This window comes from Orbilia oligospora, assembly GCF_000225545.1.
Source record: "Orbilia oligospora ATCC 24927 unplaced genomic scaffold scaffold00079, whole genome shotgun sequence".
In the NCBI taxonomy this organism is placed as follows: domain Eukaryota; kingdom Fungi; phylum Ascomycota; class Orbiliomycetes; order Orbiliales; family Orbiliaceae; genus Orbilia; species Orbilia oligospora.
In genome coordinates this window covers 363624-390621 of record NW_011645636.1, presented here as the reverse complement: position 1 = coordinate 390621, position 26998 = coordinate 363624, and the positions used below count along the sequence as shown (strand labels likewise).

The 26998-nt window shown below is 44.0% G+C and overlaps 7 protein-coding genes across 7 annotated transcripts; 6 read left to right on the top strand and 1 right to left on the bottom strand.

The window, feature by feature from the left end:
* Positions 1–451: 451 nt before the first annotated feature.
* On the top strand, positions 452–4272 carry AOL_s00079g136 (uncharacterized protein; the record flags this gene model as incomplete). Its single annotated transcript, XM_011124011.1, has 2 exons — positions 452–2532; positions 2598–4272. 2 exons carry the CDS (start codon positions 452–454, stop codon positions 4270–4272), a joined length of 3756 nt encoding a protein of 1251 aa, XP_011122313.1.
* A 1255-nt stretch (positions 4273–5527) lies between these two features.
* Positions 5528–7302, top strand: AOL_s00079g135 (uncharacterized protein; the record flags this gene model as incomplete). Its single annotated transcript, XM_011124010.1, has 8 exons — positions 5528–5621; positions 5709–5759; positions 5844–5871; positions 5947–6098; positions 6187–6524; positions 6580–6873; positions 6949–7038; positions 7144–7302. 8 exons carry the CDS (start codon positions 5528–5530, stop codon positions 7300–7302), a joined length of 1206 nt encoding a protein of 401 aa, XP_011122312.1.
* Positions 7303–10002: 2700 nt separating this feature from the next.
* Positions 10003–12377, top strand: AOL_s00079g134 (uncharacterized protein; the record flags this gene model as incomplete). Its single annotated transcript, XM_011124009.1, has 4 exons — positions 10003–10558; positions 10633–10892; positions 10984–11548; positions 11611–12377. 4 exons carry the CDS (start codon positions 10003–10005, stop codon positions 12375–12377), a joined length of 2148 nt encoding a protein of 715 aa, XP_011122311.1.
* Positions 12378–17786: 5409 nt separating this feature from the next.
* On the top strand, positions 17787–20140 carry AOL_s00079g133 (uncharacterized protein; the record flags this gene model as incomplete). The annotated part of the gene is made up of 4 exons (XM_011124008.1): positions 17787–18223; positions 18283–18707; positions 18942–19333; positions 19400–20140. The coding sequence occupies 4 exons, from the start codon at positions 17787–17789 to the stop codon at positions 20138–20140; spliced, it is 1995 nt and encodes a 664-aa protein (XP_011122310.1).
* A 1022-nt stretch (positions 20141–21162) lies between these two features.
* On the top strand, positions 21163–22535 carry AOL_s00079g132 (uncharacterized protein; the record flags this gene model as incomplete). Its single annotated transcript, XM_011124007.1, has 2 exons — positions 21163–22163; positions 22235–22535. 2 exons carry the CDS (start codon positions 21163–21165, stop codon positions 22533–22535), a joined length of 1302 nt encoding a protein of 433 aa, XP_011122309.1.
* Positions 22536–23627: 1092 nt separating this feature from the next.
* Positions 23628–24993, top strand: AOL_s00079g131 (uncharacterized protein; the record flags this gene model as incomplete). Its single annotated transcript, XM_011124006.1, has 2 exons — positions 23628–24334; positions 24423–24993. The coding sequence occupies 2 exons, from the start codon at positions 23628–23630 to the stop codon at positions 24991–24993; spliced, it is 1278 nt and encodes a 425-aa protein (XP_011122308.1).
* Positions 24994–26031: 1038 nt separating this feature from the next.
* Positions 26032–26762, bottom strand: AOL_s00079g130 (uncharacterized protein; the record flags this gene model as incomplete). The annotated part of the gene is made up of 4 exons (XM_011124005.1): positions 26032–26063; positions 26129–26384; positions 26459–26524; positions 26682–26762. The coding sequence occupies 4 exons, from the start codon at positions 26760–26762 to the stop codon at positions 26032–26034; spliced, it is 435 nt and encodes a 144-aa protein (XP_011122307.1).
* Between the last annotated feature and the right edge of the window lie 236 nt (positions 26763–26998).

Here is a 26998-nt window from a genome sequence, read left to right as displayed (position 1 = left end):
ATTGACCATAAGGTCGATAGTAGTCTCGTTCGCAAGAGAAAGTTCGAACCTATAGTTCAGAATTTTGACTTCTTCTGTAACGGCGTACGTCACAGAAGCGAGAAGGTTGGAAGGGCAATGAAGAGATATCGCTCAAGTAAAACATATCAAGCTCCTCAGATAACGTCTATGGGCACAATATCCGTAGACGTGCCGATGGAGCAAGTAGAGATATATCTTCGAAAAAGAAATCTTTCCGATGCGGATATCTTCCAAATAATAGTGTCGATGCCTTCCATATACCTTACGATGCAAATGTTATCCCTATTGAAAAAGGAAGGTCAGTGATTCTAACTTAAGTTCAATAAACGATGTGGAATCTCTCGATCTAACACCTCAGTTTTCAGCAATATCAATGCCATCCCGCTTCCTTTTTACCAATGCACGATCTAATGAATTATCCGTTTCTCGCATGTCAGACGTATCTCCATTTTTACTGGAATCCCCCAGCAACGATGGAGAAGACAGCTCTAGGGAGGACGATCTTATGACAGAATTGGATCATACTGCCATCGGCCAAGCAGTCCAGATAGATATGCGAACAGATCCAACTAACTTTTACTCCCTCGACCAGGATAACGAAGCATTCAATGTGCGAATTGATATCAATTTCCTTGCACAATTTTTTTTCCGCACTGTTTATCTTATCAACAACAACCTCATAACCAAGCAAGAAATATATATAATCTATAAATTGGTGACCACTCATCACCAGCTTGGAGGCCTTTTTCGGAAAATCCTCGGACTAAAAAGTGAAGGAGCACGACAATTTCAGGAAACAGTCTTCCACTTCGCAATTCGTGATTCGAAGGTAGAGCTGCTCGAAATCTATACTGGATGTGAGGATGGAAAGTTGGTATCCGAGTTACTTTCGACTGTTGAGTTCTTTGAACTAGAGTGCTCCTCGCCTGAAGTTTCTGTTATGCTTTTCCCTTACTTGAGGGCACCTGTTCGGCTCCCACCGCCAGATAGGATTCGAGCACTTGATTGGACTCGGAAAGAGAAGATGGAAAGGGGCCTTCCGAAAGGTGCAGATACCAGAAGCCAGTCAGCTAGGTATCTAAAACAAGATCTAAAGAGGGGGCTAGCACGCCTTTTCGTTCGATTTTTTAGAAGATTACTTGAACGCCAACTAGTTGAGGTCAACTCGCTTAGGATCTACAAAGACGATGCCCTAGATATTGAAAATGTGGCAATCAGGATATTACGCGCAGCTCTTGAGGTCGAAGACGCAGAAATTGCAGATTTCGTGAGCTCAAATTGCGTTGGTCCAAACATCTTCGAAAATCCGAAAATATTCTTGGAAGTTATACTTCAAAAGGATATTCTTGAGATTAAACTTTGGATCAGAAAAGGAGCCGACGTCAATACGAGGTGGGAAACTCCAAGGAAAGCAGGCGACTGGTGCGCACCAGCGTTTAAAGCCTGTATTTGCTGGCCTACCCGCTGCACATGCTTGAAGTACCATCACATCCTTGCCGATACTGTAATTGCGTTTAGCATTAACAGAAGACCGCTTTCTGAACAAGAGGGTACAGAATTTGCCATATCTTACGGGGATTTCATGCGAGATAACCAGGAGCGCAGCTTTGGAACTATATGTTTACTTCTAAAAACGCCGGGTGCGGATTTGAATCTTCGAGGTGTCAACACCCACAGGCAGTTAAACATTCCGTGTCGAAGACAGTGCAGAACGTGGTGCAGAGACGGGGCGGAAATGCTTAGAACCTGCAATAAATGTCGGCTTGCGCCTCGGTCTCAGCTTAATTTTGAATGCCGGGAGGAGAGTTGCTTCTGTTCGAGATATCCTCTGCAGGGCCAACTCTTTGACAGCATTTTTTGGGGTCTGCTTCAAATCGAAGACCCAAAGCTACAGTCAAAGGTCTTCAAATGGATCGTTAAAGAGCAGTTGCAATTCAACAATCTGGAGGATATACTGCTACAATCTATTGACACTGTTCTGTTGCCATCCGGGTACTTGAACTACCAGCTTTTTCGAGCCTTGGTCGAAGCCTACCCTTCTTTAAACAAGGCGCTGAACTGTGATAGACTTCTCGCTGAAGCAATTTACTACGGCGACTATGATATTGTGGAGATAATCAGCACACACAGATGGCAGAGTGGCAAAGGCTCAGATAATGTCCCTCCAGAAGCTTATGGTATATCTAGGCCGTCCCGTCATTTGTCAATGCACACAGCCGACGTCAGTTCGACAGCCACTCAAGGACCGATAATCCAACAGAAAGGGGTCAATGATGGCCATACTGACCGAGACTCAGATCCCTATAGAGACAAGGATGGATCTTTCCGGTACCCTGAATCCTCATATGAAATAATTGAGGCATTGTCGCACGAAGAACGAATTATATCCTTAGAAAAGGTCCTGTGTCTAGCCTTTGGTTATGATAAATGGCACGATAGTCCATTTTATTTCCCTACCTATAGGCTCTTCGATTCATATTCATCCAATTCCCTGCAAAAGGACTTAGACATGTAAGTACATGTACAAGCTCATTTCGTTTAAGTTACACTCGATTGATTCGGATCAAATTAATTAGCAACCGAGATTTTGTGCTTGCCCAGGAAAAATATTGGTATCGCAACGCAAGTGTCTGTAACTCGCGAGATTTACATCTAAATACACCTAGACTGGAAAGAATTGCAGTTATAGTTAGGTTGATGATACATCACCAACTTGAGGATTTATTGTCCGTCATCAAAATTTTGCTCGATAACAACTATATCGTCAGTATCATGAGTTTGATGACGCTGTTCATTCGAAAGTTGAATGGTGTAGGATGGGCGATTGTCACAGATCAGATCTTTGAATATTTAAGAAGCCAAGCTGTCGTCACGGAGACAACAAACTTTATTTTTCAAAAGATCGAGACATTAATACCAGTTCTCCGGTCTTCAGATTATGGCAATCTTGATAAAAAATCTCGCAGGCCGGTCCTCAACATCATGAGGCCGATCATGTGTGCTCTAGTACGGGATGAACTCGATTCCCAAATGCACAAACATGCTTTAACACTTCTGGAGAACTTAGTCTCGGTGTATTTGGGTATCAACTTAGAGCCAGAAGCGTTGGGAACATTGCGTCGTTTCTTTAATAGCATCACAGAGCTCCATTATATGATATTTGAAAATATACGGCAGGCTATTTCTAAGGGCGAACGGGCATGCCAACTTCTAAAGAACCTAAAGGCCTTAGAAAAAGTCGGCTGGGATATCAATTCAAAGGATCCAGCCGGCCACTCCCTTTTTATACACGCTTCTATGTCTAGATTTGATTCCATTTTTATTTCTGGTAGATATGCTGAGTACTTCCACGGCATCTATATCCGTGGAAAAGTATCCTACGAATACTTGAAAAGCTACAGGCCTAACCTATGCCATAGAACCAAAGAGTTTGATTTGCTTGTCTTTCTCAAAGGTTTAATCGACCTTGGGGCAAGGGTAGATAACCCGCCAATATCTAAACATAGATTCGAGACCAGGGGCGACTTTACAGTTCTGTTAACTTCGGTCAGGAGGGGGGACTATAAAGCGATCGAGCTTCTCCTGGAGCATGGGGCGACAGGATTCCTTGAATACGGCGCCCCTAGATATGCAAGAGCGTGGTTTGGCTATTCCTTTGACATAACTCCAGCGTTTTTAAATCTAGTATACAAATTAGTCCCGCATTGCAGACGCCATCCACACTATAGACGGCGTCTGCAATACAAGACTACATACAAATATGACCTAGCTTCTATGATGAACCCCTTACAGTACGCCTCATATGAGGGCAACGAAAAAGTGGTTCTTCTTCTGCTCAGATACGGCGCAGATATCGATAACTGCCTTAAAGACGGGTTTACGGCACTTTACCGAGCAGCAGAAATGGGCCGAATGGACACAGTTGATATTCTACTCAAAGCGGGAGCAAAAAAGAGAAGATTGCAGGCTGCGGAAATTGCAGGAAAAAATGGATTTCATGAAATAGCAAAGAAAATCCGCGAGTTTCCCATTACAGAAGATGGTATAAAAAGGAAAATCGAGGAAGAGTATGCAAAATATACAGAGGCTTGGACAATGATTGCGCAGGAGGCAGGGAGTGATGGAGGGGATCTGCGGCCGATGGAGATTGATGAAGAGTGTTTGCAACCGATGGAGATTGATAGAGAGGAAGATATTAGCAATGGATCAGAGTATATATCTGAATCCTTCATTGGGATAATGTCGGGTTAGGACTTGAGTTTCATCTGCCTGTTTCACTTTTGTTTTCTTAGAATTAGTCTTCTCGTTTTTCTGTAACTATGTAATCAAACTGCGCAGATACACCTGGATATCGATGTCATTTGATATTGGCAAGTCTAATGTCAATAGCTTTTACACACTGAAATATTAGCTATAGCCCTAAATACCTCGCATTCAACCCCGGTTTAGACGAGTTTACGATGATTGATAACATTTAGAAAAATGCAAATATACGAAGGCATGCAAGATCTCACCGAGTCCTCAATTTTGGGTACACTTCTATCCTAGCTAGCCTCAAGGAATGAAATAGGACACTGGGTTGGAGTTTCTGAACCAAGTCGAGGGTAGGTGCTGGTACTAGCACCAGCGATCCGAAATGGCCACAGTGCTAGTGTGGCACGGTATTAGCAGCCAAGCGCCTTGCAACCTGGACTAGGTTAGGCCTCCAGATCCTTTGGGCAGGCATCGGTATGTATTTGTAGCTTTCTGCTAGCTTCATACCAGGGTATAAATATATATTTAGTGGAGCTAAATTAGCTCGCAAAGCTTTCACCATTTATAACTACATCTATCAAATCGTCGAGTCTTGGACAATATCAACACAAATATTGCAATAAAGTGGGAGCCACTCTCGCAAATTTGATCCTGTAAGGATGTGGCACAGCATCCCAATCCATCCTCAATATCGCTAGCACAATCCTTTACTAAGAGCTTCAGGCCCCAGTATTGAATCGCGATTGGCCCTCGGATCCGTTCTTCCGACGAAACTTTTTGCCCGATTCCTACAATTTGTCCTTCACTCAAAAAAAAAGTGACTAAAAAGTTCGTAAATCTGCAAGTGCAAGGATTAAGAACGAACCACAAGGCTGTAAGCGCTCACAGTTTGCGAGGGCTGCATATCGGAGTAGCCTTACTACGCGGCTTTTCTTCTCGTGAAAAAATGGTACACGTTCACACAGCCGACCCCGCTTTTTAAGGGGTACCAATGTCAGGCTTAAGCATATAAATATTCTCTTACTTAAGGGACCTTATGCATGCAACGTTCGGTCAAAACGAAAAATCAGGCATTTAATCCATTGCATTCGGGGATAATAATATTAGTCTAATCGCGTCCTAAAAAATTTTGTTTTACAAATACTTATAACATACTATCAATATCACGATATCGAGGCTTCGAGACTGGAGAATAGAGAGATTTGGAGATAATATTCCGAAGCGATTAGAGAGTCGAGTCTGGACAGCAAAGATGAGCCAACATTCGCGTACAAGTTACACAAAAAACTCGATCGATTCGCAGACTCCGCTGCCCGTCAAAGTCTTGGAGCAAAGTACAACAGATAGTAAGTGTTGAGCATTACCACAACCCAACATGTTAACACCAGACCCTGTGCAAATTAGTAATTTATAGCTTACGGATTTATATATAGGCCGCGATTGGGAATATAGAGAAACCGATATCAATGAGAGTATAACCGATCGTATGCATCTCCGAAATTAATCAAGTAAATAATGTTTAATCCCTGATAACCAACAATTTATGAATTGTCTTCGTTGTTGTACAGCGAGAATTCAAAATATCCCAACTTTTGTGTAAGGACTTAATCTGTCGAACAAAAATATGCTATATAAAATGGAACTTTAGAGGCTGATATCCAAGTTTGGTAGATTCGCCAATTCTGATGTACTTAGGGGAGGCGCACTGGATCTTCGAGCTAGACTTGAGGGTTACTATGGTATGCCCACAGATATTTGGTCAGACACGCAATGGGAGTCAAATGGGTTTTTCGGGTGCGCTGGCGACGAACGAGTCCGTCATAGTACGTATAAATCACCTTGTTTAATTTGCAATCATAGAAGTGATATCCAACCATTTGGATATCTAACTAATCATCTGATATTTACTAGAAACATGGTTCCGCTTCCTCATAAAGATGGTCGTGCAAAAGAAAAATAAAGAAACCGGTTACATAGAAACGACGGCTTTCGGCAACCCTCAGTATGACTATTACTGGCACAAAATGGGATTCTTTAGTACATGGTCCCCGAAAGGTCACCGGAGTATACTTTGCCTGGACTGCCCGCCAGAGTTCGTGGGCCATATCCACAAGTCTCTGTCTAGCGTTGGCGGTGAAAGTTTTCATATTGATCCTTATTGTTTCCATCCGTTTATCGTCGGTGGGGTAGTCAGCACTTTCGATGCCTCAATTTGGGCGCTTCGCGATCTTGTCCGGATGACAGAAAAGGTAATTAACTATTGGACGAGCACCTCGTATATATCACTAATTATATAATCTTTAGAACCGAAAACGAGACGAAAAAATGGCTGACTATGAAGACCATTTTGACTATCTCCACGAAATCTCCAGACACGTGAATCATTCTGGGGAAACTCTAACAGTGGCAACTGAAGTCATGTCGAAGATGGTTCACAGACATGGGACTCTTTTGGCCCGTGCAGAAGGTGCTCCGGATTTACACCGGGATGCTATCATGCAGGTTGATGATAATTTGGATTTTTACCAAGGCTTGCTGTTTGGTTTTAAATGCCGATGCGAGTCCATGCAACAGCGACACCAGAGTGAAATTTCCCTGGTAGGTTTCCAGGGCTATTTATAAAGGGCCGTACTCCATATTGTGACTCCTGCTGATATGATTTGGTTCGCTTAGGCACAAAGTCGTGCGGTCGCCTCTGATGCAGCGGCCATGAAAGCCATTGCGGGGCTGACGATCGTTTTTCTGCCAGCAACATTTGTCTCCGTAAGTCTATATATCTACTAGCTTCCTCCTTCCTATTGATTCAGTAGGATACACAATTTAGGTGAATCAATTATAACTAACCGTAAAAAACTATTGCCCCAATAGGCCATTTTCAGCATGAGCTTCTTCGAGAGTGGAGCAGAGTGGGGTTTATCCCCCAAGATGTGGATCTACTGGGTCATAGCTATCCCAGTCACCCTTATCACCGTACTACTACTGCGCAAGGGACCTAAAGGCAGCATTATGAGGTTCTTTACCTTTTAAATTTGATTTTGAAGCCTTCAGGGAACGGGAGTATATCGTCTTTTGCGGTGGATTACTAGATATATGATCTTCGGTCTTTGGCATTTCTCGATTAGCGTAATGTGGCCATGCATGCATGATCTTTCGATGAACGCTTATATGTAATAATAGAAATTCTGTTGGGTTTGTGGTTTGAGTTTGGCATAGAAGTTTCCTTTTACCTATTTTTTTGAATTTGAATTTGAATTTGCATATTTAAATTCACGAATATGACTAGTTCATGTCTCTTGACGTTTAATCGAAGTATACCTGTGCAGGGCATTGTAATTCTAATATTATTAGTTTGAGAACTTATAATTTATAACACATTTGCATTGAAAGAAAAGAATCAATTTATTCTAGAAAATCCACTGACCCACCGTATATTATAGCTACCATATTCGCAAGATTAACACCAATTCACTTCTTGTGACATATTTTGCCGGTCCTGCAAGTGCACCAGCACCCGTCCTACCGAAGCCATGCTTGCAAGCCCTATCGGGTTGGGCCACATTATAAATTAATGCAACAAGCGTGTTGTATGCTAAAAGGCAGCCTGTGAGAGACCAAGCCTGACCACATTTTCGGTTCCAACTATCACGAAAAGTCACATTTTATTAGTGAAGAAAACCCTGTTTATTTCTTTTGTGCACGTACGAGCCAAGTTTGAATCAGTATAAGGTTGTCTACTAGCAAAACTAATGGCCTGTTTCGTCTGGTGGTCAAGTTGGGCCTTTACACCACTGGGAACCTCGTTAGCCTTAAATTTAAATCGTGCCTGAAGTCATGCACATGCACACGACCAGTCAATACTTCGATCGAATCTCTTCCCGCCGCCGAGACATACGTTCTCGATCGTCGTGTACCTGGTCGCGACGTTAATCAGCCCCTTTGCATTGATAATAAATTCATATGGTTGGTTTTATAGGACCGTAAAATCATGTACTTGCATCTATTTATACTCTGGTCCGATGATTCGAGTTCTTAAGAGTTTGAATTCCGTATACATGCCTTTAGCTAGGCTAGCCCCGAACCTAATGGGTCAAGTTAACTACACGACTATGCCGCTTGCATACATCGCTGTGGCACCGCGTTAAGACGAGGCTGTACATGTTTGCATGAAACATTGCGAATCTGTGTACATATTTTCGATCGGAAAGGCGCCTAAGGCAAACAGCTTATCTGGAATATATATTTGGAGCCTCGCGACAGAAATATTGAACTCCGACCCCGCTTTTTAAATCAATCAGATATCAGATTATATCCTGCGCTAGTCGTTTAAATTAATATTCGATTTCTGAAATATAGATAATTTGATAGAATATTCTCTGGATCTTCTTTCTCTCATCGGCCGTCGATCTATAGATAGGTGTCGTAAGCCATGCTCTAGTCCCCCTGTCTTTATTCGACTTTCAATAACAAACGCGCATCTTACCAAACAGATCGAGCCAACCTATTTCTTCTATTGCTAAAAAGGTTGAAGATGCAAATAAACATAAACGACACGACTAAAACCTCCCTAGTCGAGACGGCAGGGACTGAGAATACTAGTGGCGATGAGGCTGATGGCGAATCAGCGTATTCAATCCTGACTCCAACCGAGACCCCCTCGAATTTTGAAGAAGGATTCAGTGAATTCTCTTCGAACAAATCGGACTCGATTTCCAAGGAATTTGGGAGCGATACAGACACAATCAATATAATAGAAATTCCGTTTTGCAAAATTTGCAAAGAACAGCATCACCGCCGACGGCTGATACTTTGTGCTGATACGGCTGTCTGCGATTCTTCTGGTACTGAAAACCAGTCCTCTATATATAGTGTTTCCAAAATAGTCAGCGGAGGGCAAGTACTCGATTCCATATCGGGGGAAATAGTAGTTCAGGTATGTATATCTGCGATTTGTACAATATAGACATTCTGTCGAGCCCAAAACCGTTGGAACAGAGCTTACCCAAACTTCTGACTAGACTGTAATATATAAAGGGGGACTTGGTCATGGAGACCTAAGTAGTCAATCTCAGAAAGACGCAAGTTCCTGCGATCCTGACACAGAAATCAACTGGGAGGAAGAAAAGCAAGTAGAAATCGAAGAAACATTGAAAAGATCTGTTCGAGACATCTACACCGTAGGCATCACCGTCAATCGGCCCTTCCTCCCTCCTTCTTCTAGTATCGCTAACTTTCTGATAAATAGACTATTTGTCGGACCTCGCTATGCGAGAGCGACGAGCTGTTTCTATTCGGCGAGGGGTTGGCAGCAAGTGAGTAATATAGGGGGAGGGTGTACAACTATAATACTGTATATCACAGTACAAGTTGCGCCTCGTCCAGCCGTTATCGTACTAATACTATCGTAATTACTAGGTGCACTGGTAGTCACTGCGAGACTGCTGCATTTTGGCGGCGTTCCATCAAAGATAGGAACTCTATCACGAGAGTCCGACCTCGAAAGGTTTTTTGAATCAGCTTGGGAATCTTACATAGGGTACTCTATGTATCGGGTATATAAACCTCCTCTCACTCAAGGCAAACGGCCTAGAATACTAGAATCAAGATTGGCCACTTATAGATGGACCTATGGATCGCTATTGCATGCTAACCAACCGGCTTAATGTGTATCAAAACGTGCAGGTTGACCTCGAAAATAATACTCTCAGTCAAGAGCCAAACATTCAATTTATGGGCCTAATAGAAGTAAACCCGCTACCTTATCCAAGACTTGAATATCTCCCAACAACTATTTTCGGTACAGCCAATACCTACCATGCCCTGGGCTTGAATCAAAACAATGGGGACGGGGTAGCAAGGCTTCAATTGCCATCAAGTTTATCAGACGGCGAGATCACCGAGGCCTGGTTTTTCGGAAATCGAAAGGATCTCGATGGAACTCATTCTAAGAATGGGCTGTCCCTCTGGCCGTTACAATGGCTTCTTTCTGAGGGCAGAACAAAGGGTCTCGTGTTAAACTCGGACTATTTACCTGCAGATTCGGCCGGCTCGGAAAATCTAAATGTCGCAGAGAAATCCTTACTTGAAGGAGATCAATATCCCTTTTGGTTTTCCAACAGCGTAGGGCTCAATATCTGGGACATATCTTCGGTTTTCACAGTAGAAAAACATCAGCTTGAATTTGAGGAAAGCTGGATAGCGTCCGTGAATCCTTTCAGCTCGAGGCGTCAAGTTTTCAACGATAACAATGACACGCTGTGTGACTATGAAGTTGATTGTAGAAAGAGTATGTTTCAAAATGTCCCAAAGTATACTATTTTAAAAACTTTGGCATCGTGGATATGGTAAACGCTAACATAGTCATACCGGCACTGCGACTACAAGAAACGATCATCCATCCTTCCGTTTTCTACCACAAGGATCAATTCTCAAAGACCAAAAACTGGTATTGCTATCACGAACAAATAGATTCTTTCCGCAGTACTCAGGTTGACGGGGACCGGTCTCGATGCTTCTGGGTCTCGAAGAAAATTCTGCCGCATAAATTTAGAATATTGGTATGCGGAAACACAGGTGTGGGCAAGTCGACACTTATCAACAGCGTATTCCACATTGAAGAAGTAAGTGGCATTTTATTCATGAGTTCAGCGCTTGGCTTCAGCGAATACGTATAAAGAAGAATCTAACCTGACTCTGGATAAAATCCTTCAGGCCAAAGTTAGCTTCGAAGATCAAACAAGCCACGATATCGAAAAGGAGATAGTTGTTGACCAGGTCGATGGGAAAGATTCAGTTATCATTCATGATTCAAATGGGTTTGAAACCGGGAACATTGACAAAAACAGACAAGCAGAGGATTTTATTCAGAAGCGCTGCTATAAGTCCCACGGACTGAAAGCAGACGAATACATCCATTGCATTTGGTACTGCATCCCTGCCGAAAATTCGAGAAGCGCAGATGCGTCAATAAAATATATATTTTCAAAATGTTTCCAAGATTGGAAAATCCCGTTGGTTATTGTTTACACCAAATCGGTACAACACGAAGGGGGCATGAAGCAGAACATCAAGGAGGAGTATAAAGCAAAACACGGCAAAAAGATCCCCAAGGATATACTTCCAAGTGAACTCGATGCAGAGAGGTTAAGATATCGATCACAGCAGAATGGATGGATTACCGAACTCCATAAAGCTTCCTTGGGGAGCACAAATTTGAGCGATGAAGAGGTGATAGAGCGTAGTAAATACGCATTTCGGATCGCGTGGACTGACAAGAGTATGACCAAGTTCAATATCTTTGTTGGCCCGCCCTTGAATAAATGGCTAATGCTCCTCTAGACGACCCGGAGAGCCTCAAGAAGCTTATTCAGGAAACCTACGATATCGTCGGCCCAACTGTAGGGCGTATATTCGCCCAAGCACAGATAGTTTCGTATGACCTCAAATGCAGGAGGGCCATAGAAGACGGTGTCAAAGCCATCGAAGGAAAAGATTTCTTTCGAACTTTTAGTCGCCAATTCTATAGGGCTAAGCAACTCGGCGACATGGGGAAGGAGATACTAAGGACTTTCGCATGGGACTTGAATACCGAGGAGGTATGTAGTATTATAGATATTCATGGAGATGCGATCACCGGACGCAAGTACTTCATTGCTTCGGGGGTTGGAGTGACTGGTAGTGGTTTAGCCGCCGCCGCCGCCATTACTATAGAGACTGTCTTGGTGGAAGAGGCAGCGGTTGGGCTTGCTTCTGCCACACTTGGGGCCGCAGCCCTCGGTATCTTTTCCGCCGTCGGAAGTGGCATTGCTCTTTGGGCACTGAAGAGGCATCAGATTTCTACCTGGACCAAGTTTTTATGTTGCTTTACAATAGTAACCTATAAAGCGATGGTCCAGGCAGTAAAGCAAGGGCGAAAGCGCATGACGGCACAAGATTTCGAGGCACAAAAGTTTACTGACAAGGAATACACGGATATCGCAGACGAAATCGACAAATTTGTGACCATGAAAAGCTGTATGGTTTTTGATTACCCCAGACTCACAAGGAAAGCCATGTCAGTGGTGGGAAAGTATACATTTTATCAGAAGGCCCCCACTAGTGCCTAGATTCGAGGCTAACTAGACCCGAGATGAAAGTGGTTTTTTTCAGACTACCTCTAAAGGCTCTTAAGATCGCATGTGCATGTATCGTTTTCTATCGAGTATTTTTAATGTTCAAACTTGTTACTTACCTCACCTGTTTAAATATTTTCCACTTTAGCAATAATAATCAGGCGACTATGTATCTTATATATACCATCATTCAGTAGATCTGCTCGTAAGCTAATTGCAAAATCATCACCAGCCTCTACCTCACCTTTGGTGAAATTCACCAGCAGGGTATCCTAATTAGTAAAGGCCCTTAAATATATCATTGCTGAAGTATATTCTGAGCAGATACAAGGCAGAGGTGATCTTTTTATATCCTATCAACTTCGTTGCTGCCTCTTGTATTCCATGGATCCAGTAAGCTGAAGCACTGCTTTCGAATTCTGAAGTTCGAGGTGTATATATCTTATTGTATCTATCCTAATTTCATTTACTTACTTATATAAGTACCTAACTATTCTACCCTTTATTGTATCAACCACATAGTTACTTCCCCCCCTAAAACTGCGTAAAAACCTAGGATCTCGAACAGTTGACCAGAGGGAGCTCTAACAGACTACTTGAACAGCGAGTAAGAGAAAGCTTAAGCCAAAAGAAGAAAGGGATACAATGATACCAATTCGGGTGAGAGGTTGAGACATGATACCAGGCCTAGCCAGAAGGAAAATGGTATCGAATGTCGATGTTCTTTGCTTTACTGTTGTTTAACAACCATCGATCTTATACGTTTACACTAAAGAGACATAACTTTATTCGGTACGTGTATAGGTACTTCCGAAGCGTCCGCCAAAAATCCGGGGTCTTCCGTAATACAAAACTAGTTGAAGCTAGCAAGTACACAAAAACAAAGCTGTACTTCCTAGAATTCTAACTATGATTCAAAATAATAATATTATAATGTGCACGACGGCCCAATTGACAAGGAAAGCCCCTGTCGATAAATGCTTTTACAACATCAAGTTATCAACAGATCGATCTTCAACAAGTCTAAAAGGCCAAACCACTTTTTTTGTCTATTAAATTACCCAACATTGACAGGAATTTCCCGGTTTTTCTAAACCACCTCACTCATCAATTATCAACGATCAGCGGGTACGCGGGTTTGTATCGATACCTTCCCAGAGCTAGCCATCAACTGGCCATGGGCGGCGGAGATAGCTCAGAATCCAGCCTATCGTCTCGGGAAACAGCATCATGCAAGGACCAAACCCTCCCCCCAAAGGAATATCAAAAACCTGAATCGTCAAAAAAAAGCTTCTTTCGTAGGAATCAAAACCCTAGACCATAAAACCCTGCAAGGGAAGCAGATCGACTATCAACCACTACATAGCAGCACAACCCTAAGGGACGAAATATCTGCAGATCTGCATCCTACCTCTCCCTCTCTTGCTCGTTTAGCAAGAGGCGAATGGGGTCCCAGAAAAGAGAAAGAAAAAAACTGCTCCTTTGCATGTGCCCTGCCACCGCATGCGGGCGAGACGCTGATGCAAGGGCCGAGTCGTTAGCGGAGCTGGACTGTTATCCTTCCCCCCGCGCCACCAATGTAAGCTGCTATGTACGGCCTCCTGCAGTCTCAAGCTATGCTAGCTACCGATAGCAAGGAACTACCACAGGGGGCGGGCGAGGAAAAAAAGAGAGAAAGAAAAGAAAAATCGCAAGCTGCACGTACGCCAAAATTGCGTAACTTGCTGGCAGCTGATAGCCGGATGGTCAATGGTCTGGACAAAATTGTTGGATGCATTCCCAACCCCTTTGCATGCACATGGGTCGGCATGGTTTGGAGGCGGTTGCTAATCCTAGTTTATAGCATCAAGTTGGAATTTCTGTCGAAAGGACGATGGTATTTGCAAGCGCTGGTATAATAATAGTTATTATTATTTATGTTCTTTGTGGAGCAGACATGCAGACAAACTGGGGTATATTTTGCTTGCGAACAGCTGCTCAAATCCATGTTCTGGCGATTCATGCTGGTCATGACGGCCATACATGCCAAGCTGATGCTTGGTAGCACGCAGTTTGAGCGGATGGTATGTTAAAATACCCTTTTCGGGGTTCAAAGGAAACGAAAAGGGTGATGGAACGGACCCAATTGTTCTGCAAATGTAATGCGAGCGAAGCAAAGGGATGAGAATCGAAGGGATGAGAATCGATCGAATCGTGCCCAATAAACAACAGAGGGGGAGGCGAAGAAGGGGCGCACAAAATGCACATCATCGAAATCGCTAACCGACCGACTTCGTGTCAACCTGCTTGTATTTTTAGGAAGACGGGCCCCATAATGCCGTGCACAGGAGGCGTCATTTTTGGGTGTCTTCCCTTTCTAGACTTGTCCATGGCCATGTGGAACTTTACAGCGGTGGAGATCCTACCTCATTATGCCCTTTCCTCTTGAAAGGAAAAAAAAAAAACAATACTTCAACCATTTGCATATTTGAGACCTCGCTCGTTAAACGCAACTGTTACTGGGCCAATGCAATTGATTGGAAATGCAGGAGGAATGAGAACCGCGTGCACGCCGACTAAGCTGAGGTCTCCAACCGCTCGACTATGGATCATGCAGTAGTTGAGACTGAGACCAAGGGTTCCTGGAAGCTTATGCGGTTAGATTGTATAGGTGTGGAGCCGAATAAGATCGGCTGGTATAGCTCCTTCATACCCTGGTACCTCATCATCGAGAGACAAATGCATAAGTTGAAGATGTTATCAAATAAAACTTATGTAAAGCTGTTAGAACCAAAGCTTTAGGATTAATATCTCGATATGAATGACCGGTTGTTACCGTAAATAACCTGTCAACTTGTAATTGATTGATTAGGGTGCTATACCGTCGGGTCGAAGCTCCAACAGAAACATGTTAGCACCTTAACTAGAGCTGATTTTGAATTTGACTTTGTATCCCGACCCGGAATTAACCATCCTTTGGGCGCGTGCTGGTGCTAGATATACGATGCATAGATGTTTCTGATCGTTCGTTCAAGCCTCAATTTGCTCAAGAATAACGATATTTTCTGCAGGAGTGGTTACCTACCAACATGCACACAACCTTCTTTTCGCAGCTAACACCGCCGACGGGACATATGTGCTACCATCGGGCGTCGGATTATGTAGGCATCCAGAAAGGTCATCGTTTTCTTCCCTTTCCTTTCTTCCCTCCGCGAGTTTTTAACGTTTTGAATGTTTTATTGTCTGAAGGTTGGTGTTGCTTCCGTTCCCTGTCGACGAAGAGACATTCTGGTGTCGTACCGCATAAAGTTGTGATACTTGAAAGTAAAATCAATTTAACAGGCATCTCCGTTGGAATTACATAGAACATGATTCATGAGCTAAGTAGACAGATAGTGGGAAAGAAATCAAGATTTCTTAAGACCGTTTAATTGTTGAACCGTGATCGATATGATCACGGGAAGAATATGATGCAATTGGTCGTACAAAGTCTCGGGCGGACCTGCGATGCATCTGAGTATATATTATAGAGCAAGTAGTATGCCGAAACATTTAATTTGAAAGGACCACCGAACCCGTCGGCTTGAAGAGAAAAGAGATGTCTCTTCTAACTTGTTCCTGTTGGATTTTTATATTTTAATTTTCAATTTTTCCCGTCGAGGTGTTTTAGAAATTTAAGATATCTTGTAATATCACACTTCACATACACATCCACATACACTCGATCAATCTATCATATCAGCACCCGTCAATATCGGGTCTTGACGTCTCTAGCGCCAAACGTACGATACAAAGAAAGAAGGAGCGAAAGAAAGAAAGAAGAAAGGAAAATAAAAAATAAACCAAAAAATTCACCGCCAAAATCGAGTAATTGCAGTGCCCCGACGCTGCATACCCATACCCGTTCCGAAGCCCCCAAATAATATTAAAACAAGAAAAACAAATTTCAATGCATGCAATTGAACTTCCAGATACGAAGTAAAGGCTTTGCAGAAACAGTTCTTAGTTACTATTTTCTTGAGGTCCCCACTGCGGGCGTCCCGCCGCTTCGCGGATTATCGTGGCCTTGATTCTCGTGCTTGGCTGGTGCTTCACCCAAACAATCCAGCTAGGCGAATTAAATGTCCGATCCAGTGCGACGTCAAATAATACAAAAGAACGGAGCGGTCACTGAGATCGAAGGAAAGAAAAATTATATCGATCGGTCGGTCCTGGATTAATTCAATTCTGTGTCCTTCATTCTGGTTCCTCGGGACCAACAGGTCGATTGTGACTTCGCATTCTTTCACCATTCCACCGTCGTTCGAGTTCCCTCAATTCAATATTCCAACAATCCTTGGTCAATTAAACAAGAAACATCGATCACGAAGAATAAAAATAAAAAAAATAAAATAAAAACAAAAAAAAGATCTGACTCGAAATTTATCTTATCCTACGACAGGTCAGACTTTCCTCTACAGGCCAAATCCGACACAGAGGACTTCCAACAGACCGTCCCGTCGTTCCGACGTTTGAGAGAGTGGTTCCAATAAGTCTAGCCGATACGGAAACGAAGGAAGAACTGCCCACCGGCTCCAAAAAGTGACAGGTATCTTTACCAGGGAAAGCGAAGAGGTCAAGCAAGGGATATCCCACCTTAAACTGCACTGGGCAGGCGTCACTCGCATAGCTTTCACCACCATTTTCAAGACTGGGCTCCCAATACACATACCCATACCAGTCAGTCAGGTCCCGACCCAAACGAACCCGGTTCAATTAGTCCTCGAAGCAAGGGGGGTGCCAAACCACCACAAGCCCATCCGTTACGAAAAAAAAAGTAAAAGGAAAAAAAAAGGAAGACGAAGCTAGACACGCGGGATAGTGCAGCAGCACACTCAAAGCCATCCGTGTGCAGCCCACCGGAGGGGGAAGCTAAGCTTGCGAACCGAACGCTTCCCTCCTGGCTTTCTTTTTTCGTCTATATACCTACATACACCCATACATTCATAAACTCCTGGCGGAGGGGTGGACATATATACAGTCAGCCGCCCCATATCTTCGGCCACGTTTTTACATTTTTAATTAACACATTGACACGCTGATCCAAGTCCAGTCCTTGGTCCTGAATACTTTCCTCCCTGCATATCAAATAAGTTTCAAGCCTCAGCGGGCAGGACCATAATATTTGGAACTTCTTTTAATTGTTGGTGGTGATATATATATCGTCGACGACCCAAGTTGTCTCGAAACTATCTCTTCATTCTGCCTGCATTCTGAATTCTTTCATTAAACAGAGTATTCGAGATTCGCATACTCTAGTACTTTCTCCGGTAGAAAAATCATTAGTTTGACAATCTACGATAGCAAAATATCGTCTACTGCACTCCGTATACCTTCTTTTTCCTATTTTTCTCTTCTTATCGATATCTTCGACATATTTCCAACATGCCTAGCAAGTGGCATCGACGGTTCACCTCGCAACGTGCTCAGCAACGGAAGATGCACAAGCGCCGGTCCTCATCGATGTCAATTCCGAATTCCATTTCTTCGAGAGCGCCGGCAATGGGCTTGTTTGATGAGTATGGCCATTCAATTGGCCTTTTGGTTGATTGCTATCTAGAAATCCGAGTTACTGGACTCCGCAGCTGTGTTAGTTTGAGGATATTGCTCAGGAACAGGTCTGGTCCTAGTGTGCACAATGCTATCTTTAGAGCTAAAACAGCTGCCGAAGCTACTGTGACATCGGCAGAATGTTACGTCGATATCGATGGTAGCTCTGGGTTGGAGTATAGAGATCTTGTGAACTTTTGCCATCAGGGCGCAACATTTGAATGTGATGTTGGGCATATTCCGTCGAACAGAGACTGTGTGATTGTTCTACGGTAGGTTTCCCTCCAATTGATTAATTACGAAAGGACCTTTTACTAATATGTGGTGATAGATATGAGCATGATCTTGTCACAGAAAATGATACAACTGTGATACATTTTCCTCTCCCCGGCCGCCGTGGTGAGAAGTTGATTGCTCGACAGAAGTCCCAACCTGCACTATGGAACGCCTCACAGATGTTCTCATTCATTGCATTGGATATTCAAGTCTCGAATTTCCCAGCAAAAATCACAAACGTTTCATCCTCTCACTCAGTCTATGCTTCGATAAGTGAAGAATCAAACGCCACTATCGAAATAGATGACTACATGTTCCAGGGTCAGGATGAAGTAATGATTCGCATCCTATCGGAGCCCTTGTCGAGCAGACCATCATCCTACCACGCTATAACCTCAATGTCCGAGAACATCCCCGTCATCAACGTTATTGACGAAACAACAAGTGATTACAATTCTTCTATTGCATCAGGTACAGAAGGTGAGCGCTATACCCCTCTAGATCATATAACCCCAGAACGTTGGAATGTAAATTCAAGTCCTTTGGTTCTAAAACATTTCGAAGAATGTTTCGTTCCAACGTTGCACGTGGGTCTTTCCAACCATGGCTCCTAAAAATCCAACATTTCAAAGGATCCATTATATTATATTATACTATAGTAGTTACATTAGAAGTGAAAATATATACTAACAATCCTTGCCTACTCACCGACAGGTCTTATATTCGACTTTGAAGGATTAAGAAGTATAACTCCTCCAAGACCCACAACGCCTAGTGGTGCGCCTCCAACTATCGAAGTCGAACGACTATACTCCGACATCTGGGAAGTCAACACCGCACGATTATCATACAGCTCTTCTGGTGAAGAGAGTATTTCATCTACCCGCAGTGAAAGATTAAGAAGGAGGAAGACTACGGTGCACAAGAAGCATAACTCGAACGTCTCATCAACACATACCGACATGTCTGAGATGTCTTGGTTGGATGACCCGTCAGATGATGAGGTCAATGATGAAGCAGAGAGGATCTTCGAGGAGTACTCTTTGAAGGTGCCAAGGGTGGTTATCAGAGATAGCATTGCCATTACGGACGAGTTTGACGTTGAGGTAAGGCTACCACAGTTTCGTGAATTCGGTTATACATATAAGGATTGCGACTAATTATCTTTTTAGGAGTGTAAGAGCATCAAGATAGTCCGACCCCACCGACCGAAGTTGGTCGAGGTCGCGATTCCTTCGCCAGACATCCCAGTGATGTCAATGGACAACTTTACCCCACCAACAAGCCCCACGAGGTCTATGGATCATAGTTCTCAAGACCTTCTAAGGGAGATCGATAACCTCTTCGATAACCTTAACGAATTAGTTGAATGGTCACCAACATCCTACATTGAGCTTGACGAGAAGTTCGCCAACGTCCTTGGTATCCCACTCGAGCCACTAAGGAACCATCGTGGCGCACAAGCTCATAACCTACCCGACACACCAACTTGGGTTCGGGAAGGCATCTGGGCGAACGCTGTTACTCTACAATTTCTCCGTTTTGTAATGGACTCCCCTTTCTTCAAAACTTTGAATGAGGATATTCGATCAGAGTACCGACTCCTTTATACCCTCATTGAGCTCCCATTCTCAAGCCATATCCAACATCTCACACCGGAAGCCTCGATGAACAGACTCTCCGAGGAAGAGTTGATGGAATTGGCCTCCGAAGTTATCCAAGAACAACTAATGGAAGGTGACGAAGTATCTTCCGCACCATCTTCAAATGCAGGTGAAAGGGTCAAGAAGGTTTCTAATGCAGGAACATACAACGACCCATTCATGTGCCGTCCGATTTCCCCACCAAAGACTCCCGATGAAGACAGGAAAAATGGAGAGCTCGAGGCCTTTATGGATTGTTTTGAGTTCTAAGACAAGGCCGCGTACGTATGCACATACATATATGCATGCTCCTTCGTATCGTCTAGCAGTCCGTAACTTGACGGAGTTTTCCCACCTTCCCGATAACAAAATCTTACAAGCTTGAGGAAAAGATCTTCAGGGTCCTCGTTTAAGCTTGTTTTACTATTAACGACTTTCTTTTGACATCCTATAAATTTCTTTTGTTAGTGATTTTTAGTTTTTTTATATTTCCTTTTGAAAAAGCGGGCGCTTCACGAATTTTCTTCTTCTTTTCTCATGATGTCCTGGCTACGACACCCTCCTTTTTTTCACTTCCCATTTTCTGAGCCATGGTTCTCTTTTTTTCATAACGGTCTTTACGATCCAAGACCACTTTTACCTCTACTTTTAATTCTTTTAGATCATGTTTTCCTTATTGCTCTTCCTAATCTTCCTTTTCTATCCTCTTTCTTGGGCATGGGAAGTTTGTACTTTGCTGGGAAACCAAGCATTGGCGTTTTTGGATTATTCTCATACTGCTACCACGAAAAAAAGAAGTACTTAGCTCACAGCTATAGAATAACATCATACCAATCAAGTTAAATAATTATTAAATAAAATAAAATAATATTCAAACAAAATTCTTTGTCCAGTCATAGCATTAGAAGCAGCTGTCGCATTTGTAAAAGCATTAAGCCACCGACCAACGACAGCCCCAGCTAACTGCGACCGAGACAGCGCGTGGTATTTTGGACTAACAACACAGATGTGACCTCGCTGTAGACGGTTACACAACCACAGTATGGGCGACGACCAGCGACCCGGTTGCCCTGAGAAGGGCAGTGATATATTGTTTAGAAACACTGTCCATATTGAGCCTCAATATGAGCCCACCTAATTCCTGTATGCTTCTACGTTCTCCCTTCCTTTCTACCCATCGCCATTACGACGTCCTACCCTCATGCCCAATCACCGCTCCGTCTCTCTATCACCGTACCAACCAACCGTTGGCAGCTTCATTGTAGGTCTTCTTAGCGTCTTCTGATACCACAATGGATCGGAAGCGATTCCTATCCCTCCCACCGAGCCCAAGTACAGGCTCAGTCCCCAACTACTCCAAACCGTCAGCTCAGAAACGACAAAGAAGATCATTAGCAGGCATCCACAGCCTCAGGCCAATCGACCCTCTACTAAATACTAGAGACTTGTCAAATATCCCATCTATCCGTCAGGATTCTTTTAGTCGGCCACGGACCCCATGTGCCAAACCACCTTTGGAGAAACAACCTCCCCGACGAGGACCAGTCGACATCCAGTTTAAAGATACTCAGTCCAAGGTTGGGAATGGCGGGTCATCTCGTTGTCAACGTCTAGAGCCGGTTCCAGGACATACGAGAAGTCGTTCAAACGAGGCCAGGTCAATCAAACTAGATGTTCCTCCACCTTTGCGAGAACCCTCTTTAAAGAAAGCCCGACAAGACGGGTCTCGCGGCTACCAGGGAGAAGGTCAAAACCGGACTGAAAATCGGACCTTTGGCTACGGTTCGTATAATGGTTACAACGGCCATAGAACCGTTGCGGGAGGGATAAGTGTAGGTAATTGGAATGGACACCAGAATAGTGGTCCGGTTCTAGGCCAGAGGCTACTAGAGGGGAACCAACATAGGTCCCGGCCTGTTGTCTTTCACCCAGAACCTCATAATCAAGCCTCACAGGACCCAGCACATATCAATGACCAGCCTTCCACCATCACCCGTACCATCCAGGTACCTAGACATCACTGCGAATGTCAGTATTGTCAAGAAGCGCAGCGAGTGACACTTGACCAACAGGCGTATCCCCAGCAGCAGGAACAAAGTGGTTACCCATCAAACCAAGAACAGGATGCTACGCACAAGGATCATCCAGTGCCGTTAGATTCGCTTGATCATAGTATTAAAGGTGATATCAATCGACAAGGTTACTACTTGTACATCCCGCCATCCAAAAATAATAGTACGTCGTGGGATTCAAGGATGGACCGGATCGAAAACGAGAATTCAAGTCGTGGCTTGTATGTTATTCCCTGAGATACATATCCACATATATGGGTATCTCGGATGAACTAAACAAGAATTTACCTAGTATTGCCCCTAGACGTGAGCCTAGGCCCCGGGGGAAGAAAGAGATTATCAGTGTTTCTCCGATGAAGCGATTCGGATGGGATCATGTGATCAATGGAATGCAAAATATCGCAGATCGGCTTTCTAATGTGAAAAACCCCGGGTTAAAAGATAACAGCGCAGATTTGCGAGTCGCAAGTGAGCAGCACGACAATGGTGAACTGTTGGGCCAGTTTGGAAGAGGGATAGGCTATCCGAACAGTCAGCAGCTGGGAAGAGGAACGGGGACCGGAGGGCCGCCGAGACACTATGATCTACAGTGAGTAACGTTATATACTCTACTGACTTGGCGATGAGGCGTTTCTATAAACAGGTATATTCTAATAAGGCTTTAGGACACAAAGATTTCGGGAAGCACTAGAGAAGTGCCGGATGCTTAATTCGGACTGTCCTAAGATGGAATACGATGTCCTAAAAGAACCTATACTCTGGCCTGCTCCGGGGACATTGTTGAGGGCGTTACCAAGGGGTTTTCCTTTTCCGCCAACCAATTTGCCGTCCTTTCGAGATCTCGACGGTAAGTTCTAGTTATCGACGCTGTATATACACCGTATCAGCGACAATGGTGTGTTTTCTCGAATAAGATGAGAGACTAATTATTACGGGATCCGGATGATTCATATAGACCAGAGTGCCTATTGTTTATACGCTACAGTAAAAAGGCTGGCAGGGAGTCCCCTCCAGCAGGCGTTCGAGGCAACCCACGGACTGGAGTGGGATTGGCACAAACTGCTGGCTGATTATCTGGCGCTGAGTTATCGGTATGTTTCAAAACACACTCCCATGACGGGATATCGATAGAAGATGCTCAAGTGCTGGGATCCGCAGCCTTATCTTTCGAGACATTGAGGGGCCCCGCAAGTGGTACGTGATTATTGTGTAAGAGCCTGCGCGCACATTTTGAGGTGCAGTGTATGTATATAACGTATGTACCGTTTGAAGCCGAAGCTGCAGAGCATCCCGCGCAGAGCCTAGCATAGCTTTGCATAGCATAGCTTCGGCCCATTAAAATGACAATGCGGTATATTTGATTGGCTAGAATTATAGCTGACCAAGCTATCGATACTTCGAACCTGTTATCGGATTCGGGCCGACTTGTTTCCCTAATTCAGCCAGTTTATGTGAATCTGATCCGGCCGAGCTCGCGAGCTACTGTTCAAATGGTGTCGTTGGATTGCCACAAAATTTTAAGCTCTGAATTTTGAATTCCCAACATCAACCTCAACATCAACCTTTCCTCCCTCTGTTTCTCACTTTTTTCCCCATCCCACAACCATTATTGATCACTCCACCCTTGCTATCTACCACGCGGTTTTCGCGCGATTTTAATTAAGAGTAGGATACACATATTCGCCATGATTACATCGCGATCAGTCCTAGCCGCTGCCTCGAGGACTCAGTCCTTCGTTTGTCCGCAATGCATCTATGCCACTACCCGTTTGCACCCGTCAAGCAGTAGTAGCAGCAGCAAGAGAACATACGCCACCACTCCATCCCCCACGCCCATAACCAATCACCCCTCCAAAAAACCTACCGCCTTCACCGATAAACTCAACTCGGGCCCATCATTCTCTGACTTCGTGTCCACTCCCGAACCACCGCTCTCGGTCTCCGAATCCCTCGAACTAAACCAAAAACCGCTGACACCGGGACAAATCAACAGAGCCAAGCACGTCCGTCTACCGACCTGGTTGAAAACCTCGGTTCCAATCGGTACAAATTATAATAAAATCAAAAGCGATCTGAGAGGATTAAACCTTCATACTGTCTGCGAAGAAGCGAAATGTCCGAATATTGGGGATTGTTGGGGTGGGAGTGATAAATCTGCTGCTACGGCTACGATTATGTTGATGGGTGATACTTGTACCAGAGGGTGTAGGTTTTGTAGCGTTAAGACTAATAGACGACCACCGCCGTTGGATCCTCATGAGCCGGAGCATACTGCTGAGGCGTTGAAGAGGTGGGGGTTGGGGTATGTGGTTCTTACGTCTGTTGATAGAGATGATTTGGCGGATGGAGGAGCTTCACATTTTAGAGAGACGATTGTGAAGATTAAGCAGAAGTATGTTCCCCTCTTCCCTTTTTTCTTTAGAAATTAAAATGTGAGGTTTGAGAGGAAGTTACTAATTTTGGATATTAAAAAAAAATAGAGCACCACATATCCTCGTCGAAGCCCTCACCGGCGATTTCGCCGGAAACCTAGACATGGTCGCTCGAGTCGCAACCTCAGGTCTAGACGTCTACGCCCACAACGTCGAAACCGTCGAAGCCCTAACCCCCTACGTCCGCGACCGCCGCGCCACCTTCCGTCAATCCCTCTCCGTCCTCGCTCATGCCAAACTCTCCCAACCCACATTAATCACCAAAACCTCTATAATGCTAGGACTAGGCGAACAAGATTCCGAAGTCCTAGACGCATTGACGGAATTAAGAAAAGTCGATGTCGACGTTGTCACTTTCGGACAGTATATGAGACCTACGAAGAGACATATGAAGGTTGAGGAGTATGTTACTCCCGAGAAGTTTGAGTATTGGAAGGAGAAGGCGGTTGAGATGGGGTTTTTGTATGTGGCTAGTGGGCCGTTGGTTAGGAGTTCTTATAAAGCCGGAGAGGCGTTTATTGAGAATGTGCTGAAGAAGAGGAGGGGTGGTGAGAATATTGGAGGCAAGTTGAATAGTGTGGAGAAAGTAGAGGAGCTGAGAGAGGAGAAGGTCGTATAGACATCTTACTCCTCTTCCCCTTTTTTCTGATAGATTAAGAGGGTATTATGGGGTACACAAGACTATTATGGGGTCGTGATTTAACATTACAGTGGTGGTGGTTGGGATATGGCGTTTTAAATTGTCCCTCTCTCTTTATATAAGTATATATATATATTTCATTTAATGGGTTCGGCAGGTTAGGTACTTTATAGTGCGGTTGCATTCAACATGAGCAATTCATACTGGCGTTTTTGATTATAATCGATTGTCTTGATACTTGAGTAGTAAAAAAACGAAAATTCGAAAAGAGATTTGGGGGAAGAGTATAGGAAAATAAGTATTGGCCATTAAAACCCACAGTAGAGGGGACTAACTAGCTAGTTAGGTCGAGAGCAATCAATTAATCCTTTTCGTTTGCTGAGTAAAACACTAAGTAGATACTGCTGGATAAAGAAGCAGAAGAAGAGGAAGAGGAAGATTAAAAAGAAAAATGGGGTGGGTGAATGCAACGCTAAGTAAAACTGGGACGTCGGGGTTAGTTCATCAAAAGCTCAGCTTTACGGGGCGGGGAAGAAACCATGATATCGCACGTAGACACCATCTGCTAACGCAACCATATAAGCAAAAACGGGGGGGTTCGTAATACAAGAAGCAATCGTAGCTAGGAGCGCAATGTAGGAGAAACAAAGGGGCGTTAGCGAACAAAGGTCTGATAAGAACTGTTTAGTATATTCTCAAAGTCGTTACGGAGGCAAAAGAAAACTCCGATATGCAAAAGAAAATTGTGTTCGTTTTTTTTTGGTTTTGTCGAGAGAGAGAAAGAGAGAGTACCGTTATTCCAGAGGTATCAAATGGTGGGTTCGGGCGAGTAGTTGGGTATTGTAAATGGGTGTCGTCTGGTAGATGATCTTGCGCCTTTCTCTTCCTGTTTCTTTATATTTATTCTCTATCTTCATTGTTTCTTTTTATACTCTTATGAAGTAGGGTTATACTGAGGCCACCCCAGGCCTACCACTCCACCTGCGCCAGATCTTCCTCTACCAGCTTCCCCTCATTTCAAATGTATGTCGAACGGTCCCAGCTAGGGTCTATAGAACCAGAGTCAACATTACCGCCACTAGTACCAAGCAATCAAAGAGGAGAGAGAACAAACCCTGAACGAAACTAGCCAAAACCTTACTACCTGTCTGCAAGAGCGGATGTCCCACCACAATTTGTAAAAACCTCTGCAACCCTTCCCGTCGGTGTTCGATCACATCGTCCGAAAATCTATTGGTGAATACTTTTCCGGGTAATGGGGGGATGGTGACTCTTGTCGATTCTCGTTCGAGGATATCGCGGAAATGTTCAAAGTCGGAGTACCGTCTGCGAACGGTGGATTGTTTTAGCTTAAAGGCGGGGATGTTGGTCTTTTTTTTTCAAAGTCAGTTGTTAGTGGGGCGTTGCTCAATAGGGGGGGTAAAATGGGAAGAAGGAAGCGTACTCGACAGACGACTTCATAGTCGGTATACATTTTCCGGCCGAAGCCATGGGTTTGGGGATTTTTAACCTTTCAAATGATTTTAGACATTAGCGACAACGGTCTGACAGCTATTGTAGGAATTTGAGCATGTGACGTTTTGTGGTTTTTGGTTGGCGGGTTTTTGGAATTCGGGCATGGAAGCTGCATCGATGCCAGGAAAGGAATTATAGCGAGGAAAACATACCTCAATCTCCAAGAAATTCTCAGGAGGGCCGTATATTTCGTCGAACGTCTGTTCGCGGGTTGTAGACAATGGAGCTTGCATTTTCGCTGGGAGAATTGAACCCGGAGATCGGCGGCGGGATTTGGTGGCGGTGAATAGCAGGTTTGTTTGGCTAAAGGGAGGGAAGGATAGGTACAAGTCTTGCGACTGCTGTCAACGGCGAAAAGGATGAAGTTGTGCAGGGATCAAGTAAATATCTCGGTGTGGTTAGTTTGATGGTGATGATGGTGGTGATGGAAGAGAGAAGAGGGCGGAGGTGGGTTTCAGGGAGGTTTAGC